Source organism: Zalophus californianus, chromosome 14, assembly GCF_009762305.2.
Source record: "Zalophus californianus isolate mZalCal1 chromosome 14, mZalCal1.pri.v2, whole genome shotgun sequence".
NCBI classification, from domain to species: domain Eukaryota; kingdom Metazoa; phylum Chordata; class Mammalia; order Carnivora; family Otariidae; genus Zalophus; species Zalophus californianus.
The window spans coordinates 80023884-80035830 of record NC_045608.1 but is presented as its reverse complement, the minus strand read 5'-3'; the positions used below and the strand labels follow the sequence as shown (position 1 = coordinate 80035830).

At 46.7% G+C, this 11947-nt stretch overlaps 1 protein-coding gene across 1 annotated transcript in view; it reads right to left on the bottom strand.

The window, feature by feature from the left end:
* Nucleotides 1-2410: 2410 nt before the first annotated feature.
* The window catches only part of TNFRSF11A (TNF receptor superfamily member 11a), a 56783-nt gene continuing 47246 nt past the window's right edge, over nt 2411-11947 (bottom strand). Inside the window, exon 10 of the mRNA XM_027577014.2 lies at nt 2411-8445. Within this exon, the coding sequence (XP_027432815.1) occupies nt 8099-8445 (347 nt within the window). The 3' untranslated portion in view covers nt 2411-8098. The remainder of the gene's footprint in view (nt 8446-11947) is intronic.

Below are 11947 nucleotides of genomic sequence, written 5' to 3'. Positions count from 1 at the left end.
GAGTGGTGTGAGATGGTCCTGGAGGGCTGGGGGCCATGGAGTCCATGTGAAAGATTTTGGTCTTCTGGGGAGGGAGGGGGAGTTGTGGTCAAATTCATAATGTCCTGATTCCTCTTTTCTCATCATCTGTCCATCTCTGGCATATTCTACTTTACCACCTGCACGTATAAATGCAGCCACACCTCTTTTATTTTTCCTTTTAATTGCTGGGGCCCCATGATGTCAAACTGCTCACCTGTAAAGTCTCTCCCTCTAGTCATCCAAGAACCCCAAGCTCTTACTCAGTCCAAAGGGAACAGATTTTCCTTCCAAATACCCCTCAGAGAGGCTGAGAAAGGCTAGTGAGCTCAGCTGTGCATTGTCACAGCCTCTGGTCACTGTCCAGCACTGTCCCACTCATACAGATACTGTGGACTGCTGAGGGGAGGGGAGGCTCCAGGGTTAAAATCACATTTACCTTGCTCACCCACAGCCTTAGCCTCCAGAGCGGAGTCAGAGGTGCTGGGCCTCAGGTGCACCCACCTGTCCAGCCCAACCCTTCACCACCAGTGCAAGAGCCCCTTGGGAGCCCTTGGTGTCCTTCCTGCTGGGGGACCTCACTAGGATGCTCCTGATCCTTCAAGAAGCTCCCTAGTGTTGACCCTCTCAGGAAGCTGCTCTGTCCCCCAGCACTAGCTCTGCAGACCAAGGGGCAACCGTGGAGGCATTTTTGTCAGGCAACAACAGCTCCCTTACCCGCCAGGCCAACAGACACTACCTGGCCCTACATTCAGGTGACCGACAGCCTTTCCCAAGGCCACCTGCTCTCTCCATTTCCACACACAGAAGATAGGAGTTTGTCTTTACTTTTTTCCTCCTTACTCAGTCACTCATTATTATATTATGAATATAAAAATAATGAAATCAGAAAATATCAATAGAAAAACATTCCATATTTCCTCAACCAATAAAAGACATTTATGTCAGCATGTTTATCACAAACTCACGGTTTCCATGGTTGAACGTGCTCCCTAGAAGTGTGCCTGCTTCATTCCAGAAAGCCTTATAGGATGTGACAGTCCACTGAGTAAGTGGTGGCTCTCGGCCCTGACACTGGGAGTCCCACTGTGAAAAGAGTTTTTATTGTGGAAAACATTTACTCTGAATAAATATTACTGGTATACATCTCCCGAAACTTAATTTTTTTAGAAAATAAAAAATCGTGGACTGCAGATTAACGCCACAATGAGATACTGTATGTCTAGCAGAATGGCTAAAATTAAAACAAATAACTGACAATACCAAGTGCTGATGAGAGTGTGGAACAACTGGACTCTCATTCATTGCTGACCTGAGTGCAAAATGGCACAGCCACTTAGAGAAACGATTTTGCAATTCCACATATATATTTGCCCTATGACCCCACAATCCCACTCCTAGGAGAAATGAAAACACATGTCCACACAAGTTTTTATAGCAGCTTTATTCGTAATCGCCCCAAACTGGAAGGAATCCAAAGGTTGGTGAACAGATAAACTGTGGTACATCCTTACCATGGAATACTACGCAGCCATCAAAAGGAGCCAACTACTGAAGCACCCAACAACTTGGATGCAGCCCAAGGGCATTATGCTGGAAGAAGCCAAACTCAAATGGATTCCATTCATACGACATTCTGGAAAAGGTAACACCATAGGGACAGAGAACAGATAGTGGTTGCCCGGGGGGGCGGGTAAAACGAAGACGATTGATTACAAAGGGAAACAGGAAATCGTAGGGTGCTGAAAATAGTCCCTATCTTCATTGTGGTGGGTTACACAACCATAAGTTTTCGTCAAAAACTTATACTAAAACTGTATACCTAAAAAGGGGAGAATCTTACTGGATATAAATCACAAACTCAATAAACCTGATAGGAAAAATTATGTTTGTTTTCCCACTGAGAAAAAGCTCTTTTAAGAACCTTAAATATGTATTTTTTTCATGGTTCCTTTGTCATTGGAATAAGCCATGAAAGCCAGTAGGTTGAATTTGCTTTTCCATTTGAGGGTAAGATGTTTCACTGCCTCTGCCTAAATTAAGACAACTCGTCAGAGTCTCATCACGAGAAGGTAGTTTTCTCATGACTTTATAGTCCACATAGCCTTGTTTTTAGGGCTATACCTGCCCATAAGAAATCAACGGCCTAAGTCACAGGGAAGGGCTCCAGTCCACCCCCAGCCCCGAAGGGGCTTGGGCCTATAATGCCACCTCTTCCAAGCTGGTGGCCAATTTATTATGTTTCCCAAACTGGGAGAAAAAGAAACAGCCTTTTTTTGTTTTTGTTTTTTTTAAGATTTTATTCATTCATCTGAGATGCAGAGATACAGAGAGAGAGAGAGAGAGAGAGAGAGAGAGAGCATGAGCCGGGAGAGGGGCAGAGGGAGAGGGAGAAGCAGGCTCCTCGCTGAGCCAGGAGCCCAATGCGGGGCTCGATCCCAGGACCCCGGGATCAGGACCCGAGCCGAAGGCAGACGCTTAACCATCTGAGCCACCCAGGCACCCAAGAAACAGCCTTTCAACCTGCACATCCCGGTATCCCTCACTCTTCCCAAATGTCAGAGGCCAGGACAGAAAGGCCCCCCGGTGCCCATTCTGATTGTACTGGTCAGTGAAGGTGGTATATTGGGGGGCTACACGGCATAAGCCCCCTTCCCTCCATGTGACATCAGGAGACAACAACTTTGGGTCAGCTACCACAGTCTTGTGAATTTACAATGGAAAAGGCGCACCTCTTGGACCTAGTTTGAAAGAGTGGGAAGGTGTCTGAGGTGGGCGGCAGGGTTAGTTAATAGTTGTGTGGCCCGACTCAGGAAGGAGACATGATGTCTGAGGCCACCACATGGACAGCTGTAAGAGACAGGGGGAGGGTGATGTGTAACAGATGGTCTCTCCCACTAACATCTTCCAGGAGCTCTGCTGGTGCACAGTTGTCCCTCATCCCATTCCATCCTCGCCCCAACCCTATAAACTAATAGGGTTATCTTCAATTTACACACGTGGGAAATAGAGCTAAGGAGGGTGGCTGCACGAGGGAAGTCAGGAAGCAGGAGGGCTGGCTCTTGACTCCGGGTCTGACTGCGACTCTTCTATTTGCTCCATTACACAGGGGAACGTCTCCAGTGCCTCGCAGTAGAATGAAGATACTGGAAACGTCCTGGAATTTGTCATTTTAACTTTTATGCTATTGGCAACCTCATTCTTAAATGAAGATTTTGGGCGGGGGGGGAAGTGTTCCTGCATGTCGGTTTTACCAAGGGGAATGGAGGAAAGAGATGCAAACTAAGGAGGGGTTTCAACTTCACCCTGGGGTCAAGGTAACTGTGCAGTAACAAGGTGGACAGACCTAGAGAGACAGTCAGGCTCACAAGAGCATGAGAAGCCAGGGTGAAGGGAATCATCGAGGGTCACAATCAGAGGTCACTTAGGTGTCCCTCCCCACTTGGAAATGTATTCTGTGCTCCCCTTGTTCAGACCTTGGGGGACACTGAGTTGTTTTCCTAAGGGAGTCAGTTCCTTAGTGGGGGCAGCCATGGGGGTGTCGGGCCAGGGTCTCCAGCATCCGTGGCCCCCTGCCCCTCTGGGCTTGGCTTCCGTGATTCCACCCGACATGCTGTGCCTGCTGCTGGCCCCACCACTGCCCGATTTTGGGTCCCCACCTCTTTTTGGCAAGGCATCATTGCTGCAAGGCAGTCTGTTCACCAGCCAGCACAGCCCCTCCTTGGCGGCAGTCGGGGGGTGGGGGTGGGTGTAGGGGTGGCATGCTGTGGCAGGAATTCCACAGCTAATCTCTGTTCCCAGAAGCTCCTCTGGTGCCCTATTGCAGAGCAATGTCCAAGGTCTTCCCTAACTCTCTAGGATGTCCCCAGATGCCTTAGGACTTTAGCTAGCTTCACCTCCTTTCTCAGGGATGCTCAGGGCCCAAGCATAAATAAAAATGATGACTCACCAACTGAATGCCTAGGCCTTTGAATGCTTATTCCCTCCCCTTAAAGGGGGTTATGCAACTGGTGCCCAGAGCAGATGGCCAAGGGGAGCCACGTGCCCTTGGAGACTGTCAAAGAGCAAACGTTTCAAAATGACACCTCTCCCACCGGAGACAGAACCTTTGCTCAAACTCACTCTTTTGCCCAGTACCTAGCCATAGATAGTTTGTTGAGTCAGCACAACGAGTGAACGTGACCTCTTTTATCTATTTATACAACAGGTTCCTCTACCCAAGTGTCTCACCAGTTTTCTTGACTTTACAAATAGTCGCTTTTCAATGACCTGTGCCAATGGAATGCAGTAGTACAGTCGATCCAGGTCCCCAGCCATGGATATTTGGCTTTGGAAGGAATTTCAATACTTAAATATGGATGTGGGTGTCTCTCTGTACGAATGTGATCCCCAGTGATGGAAGCACTCCTTAGGGGCTAGGAACATCCCTCTCCTGCTCCCAGATGAGCTCTGGGAGGATTTTATTCCACGCCATTTTGTTCTGAACAATACTCCAATGGTAGACAGATGGTAAAAGGGACTCATTCTTCCCCTCCTTGCATCCATCCCTCTTCCTCTCTCACGCCGCAGCTCTTCCCGCTTAGAGCAGGGGGTCTGTCTCCCCCAGCTCTTGAACCTGGGCTGCCCCTGTGTCTTGCTTTGACCAACAGAGTGTGGCAGAAGTCACAGCATACCAGTTTGAGCGTTGGCCTCAAAAAGCCTGGCACACTTGCTCTCTCAGAAACCTGCCACCACCAGAGAGCAAGGCCAGACTAGCTTGCTGAAAGGATGAGGGAGCACATGGGGAGTGTTTAGTCTGGCCCCACTAATCCCAGCCAGCAAGCCAGCCAGCCAGCCTGCACATGGGTAAGCAAGTTTTACCAGGCTCACCCAGGCCTGAAGAACCAGCCAAGTTGAGCCAAACCACAGAATATATGGTGGTTGCTTTAAGCCACTACGTTTTGGGGTGCTTGTTACATAGCAGAAACCCCTTCCTCCTGCCACAGGAAGGTTCGACTACATCACATTCAAACTGCTCTTTGCACTTACAGGTAGAGAGAGAAATGAATTCTTCCTTCTTCTGGTAGTGGAGCTAAATGTGGGCAGGAGACCCTAGAATCCATTTCCCTTTCAACTCTTTCACTGCATAGCTAACCTGAATTTAAAAAATTTTCTTATGAGATCAACAGCAGATACATTGTCAAAGCAAAGCATTTTCTGTCCCAACTCTGTTGTTGAGGGTTCCACCGATAAGAAATAACATAACCAACATTTGACACCACAGCAGACCACAGAGATCAGGAAGAAGTCACATCAATTATTTTACAAAGAGCCCTGTTCAAGCAAGCCATGAAAAAAAAAAAACAACTTTTATGATGAACGCTAAGTTTAATAATCTCTTTATCACATTCCCCCCAAATTTTTCATTATTCTCTTCATTTTATTCTGTTTACATCTGTCTTATATGTCTCTGTAATACATAGACACAGACCTCTATTTGCCATACATTTCTACCACTTAACTGTCTTTGGATCAATATCGAATGTAGGGATCAGGGTGGGAAAGAATACCACCTTTTTCTGAAAGTAGATTCTTATGGATTTATTTAGCACCTTTTGTTGAAGGAGCTCAAGATACTTAAACATTCACTGTAACATCCTTTTGTTTTCTCTGGGTAAGTGTCAAAAATGATCACTAGTGCTTTTTTATAGAAAGAAATATGAAAGCACAGAAAGGTGAAAGTAGTATCATGAGATGATGATACTCACGGTAGAGACTCGGGTCTTTAGCTTTAGCATTCTACTCTGTGAACCACATTTTGTCTGTTTAATACAGTCCATATCAAAAGGTATAGTGGTTTCTCCCATTTTTATGACATCTCTCTTTGGATGGATGTTAACTAAATGGGCAGAACAGACAGTAAATTCCCACAAACTAATCATCCCAGCAGTGCAGTTACTTCCTGCAGCTTTTTATGTAAGCTAAGAAGTCCCATAAATTATAGAGCTACCCTTTGCTTCTCCATTAAAAATTATAATTGAGGGGCACCTGGGCAGCTCAGTCGGTTAAGCATCCGACTCTTGATTTCGGCTCGGGTCGTGATCTCAGGGTGGTGAGATGGAGCCCTGAGTCGGGCTCTGCACTGGGTGTGGAGCCTGCTTAAGATTCTCTTTCCCTCTCCCTCCCTCCACCCCTCCAATCATGCTCTCTCTCTCTCAAAAAAAAAAAAAAGTCACAATTGACTGCTACTATTCCAGCATTTCCAAGAGACCTGCAACCAGTAAGGAGAAACCAGTGACCAATGGTCATTCCTTCAGCTGGACACCTTTGGCCATTTAAGTCTGGACACTGACCACTATTAGCACTCTTAAAACCTACCAGATCCACAAAATTAATTTTAATCTGCTTAGATATTTTAACTTTTTTTGGTATATGAGAATACTCACTGACCACAACAGATGGAAGAACCCAGGTACTTCCTTTCAATCTGACTCACGCTGTGTGTTTCCTCACAAGTGGGCTGATCTAAGAGAAAAGTATCTCTGTGATAAGTTTTCTTAAATTCACAATATGAGGATTTGGTTTTTAAATAAGATGCTTTGGAAAATAGCAGAAATGTTTACCATTTCTACAAGGCTGAATCACAGATGCACAATTATTTAGGACGAAAATAGGGTCTACGGCCTAAACACACTTATGCACTTCTTATCTAGAAAAAGAAAACACAAATTAACATGTCAGCTTTAACCCTTCTTTCTTTTTTTAAGATTTTATTTATTTACTCATTTGAGAGAGAGAGAGAGCAGGGGGAAGGGCAGAGGGAGAGAGGGAGTTCCAAGCAGAGTCAGAGACCCTGAGATCATGACCTGAGTGGGAACCAAGAGTGAGATGCTTAACTGACTGAGCCACCAGGTGCCCCATCCCTTCTTTCTTGAATTTCCCTGGCAGCTGCTTTTCACCCTGTACTCAGGCTGTCCTGTGTCCTATGCATTTCTCACGTATTTTTGAGAGAGACATCAAGAGTAAGAATGCCGAGCTGCAGCAACTTGGATTTTAGAGATTTAGTTACCAAAGTACCTGACTGCCTCTGCTGGAATGAGTAAATACCTTCACCTCAGGGGTCAGCCATTTTTGGGGTGAGGGAAAGAAGGACACATTACAGCTTAGTTCTGCCTGTGGATTGACAGAAACTTAAAAACATTCAGGGGGAAAGCAGGGTTTCCCTTTTTTCTTCCTTTAAGAAAAAAAGAAAAAAACAGAACACAGAAAATTTTGCAAAGACGAAGATCCTCTCCACTTGCTCCTGAGCCTCCCTCTAGGCTTCACAGTCCTGGCCTTTTCACCAAAAGTGCTTAGTACAGACCTCCCTGCCTACCCCGCCCCCCAAAAAACCCATCACCAAAACACAGGCAACCTACTTTCAAGAAGGGGTGCAAAAGAAAATATATAAAGACCAGCACCCTTAGGAGAATTTTCAAGAGAACCCTTACAGAGTAAAAACAAAAGGGGGTTAGAGTATCAAGAAAAATGTTATGGAAATGAAATACAAATATAAGGGAAAAAAACGGACCCAAAGAGAACAGAACAATCATTAAAACAGATGCCATAAAGAGACAAACTACTGATGAAATGATAATGGGGAACAGGAGGGGACGGAGGAAAACCCTAAAAGGAGGTAAAAAGTGGAGCGTCGTGTACCTGTGTCATCAGATGATACGTGACTGTGGGTATCAGTAAATGGTCATAACAATTGCAGGTTTTTTAAAAAGTGCCCGATTCTACATAAAGAGCAAGAAGGTGGGCGCTGAATGTCAGGTCATTCGACGCGGATGTACCGAAGGGAGGGCCGTCAGGGAGCAGATCCGGGCCACCGCCCCGCCCAGGCGCAGGAGCGCGCTCTCCCCAGGCCCCGCCCAGGCGCAGGTGCGGAGCCCCACCCCCCGGCCCCGCCCAGGCGCAGGTGCCCCTGGCTCCCGAGCGGGGTAGAGACCCCGCCCCTGTGGGGCCCGCGGAGGCCAGGCTGGAGACTCAGAGGTCGGCGCCCGCCCCCAGGCAAGGCGGCTCCGAGGGGCGCCGAGAGCCGCTGCGGGTCCCCCGCCGCTCAGCGCCGTGCCCCTGTAGCGCCGGCCTCGGCCTCCCCCTGCTCCTGCACCGGCCGCGAGGCCTTATCGGGCCCAGGGGCGCCGCGCTCCTGCAGCCCCCCGCCCAGGCGCGCGTCCAGGCCCGCGCACGGGTCCGGGAAGCGCGACCCGAGTCCGGCGAACGAGTCGCAGCGCGGCGGGCTCTCCTCCTGCACCGGGCGGCCCACCGGCTCCCCCGCGCCGCTGCCCGGCCCTGCCGGGCCCTCCTGGGAGTTCTGGCTGACGTAGACCACGATGATGTCGCCCTTGAAGTTCATCACCTGCCCGCTGGAAATAAACGTGGAGTTACTGTTTCCAGTCACATTTCCTACAAGGGGAGAGGAAGAGAGAACACGCAGAAGGTGAGTCATCAGTTCTTGATGAGAACTCGGTCTTGTGAGAGGGAAGTTTCCCAAGGAAACAGGCTGTTCTAGCAGCGGCCTCCCCTCACCGACACCGTCTCTAGAGTGCATCGGACACTCCCACTGGTTCCTTCATTTGTCAGCTCACCAGGACCGACTGAGGCAGAGGAAGGAGGGCGAGAGAAGGCAAAAGAGAAGCAAGACTACGGGCCATGCTCCAGTTTCGTCATCTGCCACATGGGACTCAGGATACCGGCAGGAGAGCACATCAGGTGTTAGACTGTAACAGGTGCAGCCGTTACCTGGGAAAGGGTGTGCGTGCGGGAGATCCACAGGCCGCAAACAGCCAGTGGCCTGGCTGTGGCCAAATGCGTCAGTAAGGGAACGCACCTCTGGAGGGAAGGTCGTTGCCTGATAGGACCCTGGAGCCCACCAGCTCAGCCTCCCCGGTGACCAGATTGTCACACCTTTGTACCTTCCACGGAGGTCCCTAATAGTTCAGCCCTGGAGGGCCATGGGTCCACCCAGGCTCGGTATTTAGCAGAGGTTAAATCAATTTCCTTACCACCTTTAACTCCTGGAACAAAAGAGATTCATAAGACTAAAGTGGAAAAAAGAAATCCTATAAATCACTCTTTCCTTCTGAACCCTGAGGGTGATTTGTCCCTAGGGGGTCTACCATCACTTCTTTGTGGGTGACTAGATTTGACCAGTCTTGAACTGATGAGCCTTTTGGGAAACAAATAGAAAATTCAACAAGTGTTAGGAAACTTGCTACCCTTACTACTCTTCTATTTTAAAAATTGATACTCTAGAAATGTCCCAGGTGAAAATAAATGCCATAAACCAAGCAGATGCAGAAATGTCCCAACACTCAGTATCAGAAACAGAATCTTTCATTCTGGCGAGAAGAGATGAACATCAAAATGGCTCTTCACTGTTAACTTCATCTTTTTTTCTCATCTACTGTGACCCAGCTTCGTAATAATTTATACAAATTAACTTTCTATCACCACTCCACAAGAAGAGATTTTTCCCAAGTTTGGAAGGCATGTTTTGGATGGTCTGACTAAAATACCAACAGCCTACAGGAAATCCCATTGGGGAGCCTTCCCTCCACCCACAAAGTACCTTCAGAGAAGCTGAGATGGAGGCCCAGTGACCCAGGAAACTATAAGGATTTCAAATGAAAACAGATTTCAAGTGTGAGCAACAAATCAAAAAGATTTATGACTCATGCTATTTCTCTCATAGGCAGTTGTATGGGGTATATTTCAAGATGGTGGTGGGGATTTATTTGCCTAATGACCCCCCCACCAAAGCAACAAGGGGGAGGCCAGCTAGTGTTTCCATTCACCAGCTAGCTGGATCACTCCATGGCCTCTGAAATATACCAACAGGTGCTCCTAACATACGGTGTACTCTACGTTAGGAGTCTACTTTCTAGTATGTCTATGCCTTCCTTCTCCCACCAGTTACCGAGTTAGTTCTCAGTTCTGTTTTTACCAGTTGAACTCATTAGGAAATCTAATTAACTATATATTTTGTAAAGTGGTGAAATGTAAGTGATAAAGAAGGGGAACTTTCTGTAAAAACTCAAGTGAATGCAAGACCCAAATAAAAGTGAGTCACACTCAACGCAAAACAAAAGACAACATCCACAAACCGCTGAACTGGTAGGTAAGGAGACATGGGCAAGAGAACTGTTGAAAAAAGATACAAAACAAAACACATGAAAAGGGCAGAAGGATCTTGGACTCACATCTGCTTTGCAAATGTCTACAATTTCTCATGCCACACTAGAGACAGAGAGAGTGGAAATTAAGATCACGAGGTTAATGTAAAAAAAACTATCATCAGCCAACACATATGGCCCTTTACTAAAAATAATCCTTGTGAATGTTAAGTTATGTTTTAGGTTTAAAAAGATGCCCAAGATATGGGCTTGTAAATGACTCCTCCAAGTAACTCAGCAACTACTGACCCAGTGCTGGTACGGGGGCCTCTCCTGTGGCGGCAGCAGGAGTGATACCGTGACTCGGAAGTCCTCCCAGTGGAGAGATCACTAGTTAACAGAAGTCAAAGCAGGAGGGGCGCCTGGGTGGCTCAGTCGGTTGAGCATCTGCCTTCGGCTCAGGTCCATGATCCCAGGGTCCTGGGATTGAGCCCCACATCGAGCCCCGCATCGGGCTCCCTGCTCCGCGGGGAGCCTGCTTCTCCCTCTCCCACTCCCCCTGCTTGTGTTCCCTCTCTCGCTGTGTCTCTCTCTCTGAAATAAATAAATAAAATCTTAAAAAAAGAAAAAGTCAAGTTGAGAAATTAACAGTATGACGGAAGATACCACCAACATTCTATTCTAATTTAAATACACCATGTTTGTTTAATAAAAGCGATTTAAAAAGCTGTTTAAAAGTATGATTTTCTCAGTCTATTATTAAAACATCAGTGACTGCTGATTCTGTTGATCTCAGTAGAATAATGGAGAGCTAGCAGAGGGCATCACTAGCCCCTGTGTGATTGACTTATGGCTTTGAATTTAATCTCCCATCTTCTTCGTCCTCTTCATACGGAGACTTATCTACTGATGTCATGGTATATACGACTTCTCCCTCATTTTAAATTTTATTTCCCAACAAATCATCCTCATTAATCCACACACTGTTGTTTACCTTCTTCCTGGTCAGAATCTTCAGTTTGTCTGAGCTCAAGTCAAAGCCCATTTTTTCTTATCATCTTGCACATCAAGATCTTGTTTAATTATTCACATTAAGAATTTCATCCCATGCCAATTTACCTCGGGGCAAACAATATCTTTGCTATAACCCATAGGATCTATATTCCTTTTTTCCATCTAAAATGGAACTCAAATCCTTTCGCCTAAGATATATTTGAACATTTCAGGATGCTCTGACTTAGACTGGATCAAGAATATTATTCTTTTGGGGGTGGGGGAGGGACAGAATGGGGGGTGGACAAGAACAAGGCCTTTAATTTCCTGATAACTGGGATGTAAAGAAAAGGTATCTAGAAAGAGTATAAGATTCTAAAGCAATTTTATTCTTCACATTTTTTCTTTCTTTTTTTTTTTTTTACTCAAGTTACCATTAATGACAAAAACCACCTTTGATCAAGTCCAAGCCCATTCTGTACATGCCGACTTTTATGAGAGTAGTAAACTGGTACAGACTGAACTTTTAAAAAGCTCTACTGATCTGCCAATGACATAAGTGGCTACAGAGCTGTCTTCATGGGCACATGACCCTCAGAAGGCCATGCTTGATTAAATGCTCTGCTGTCATCGTCTTGGATTTCTTATTAATTTTTGCACATGGACACCTCGTGTTTTCATCTTTCACTGGGCTCTGGAAATGATGTAGTGGGTCCTGAGCAGCAGGCAGCTCTTGGGAGTATTGCTCTGGGTTCTTCCCCCCACACCGATGCTTTAATTCAGTGTCACTCTTTTTGGAG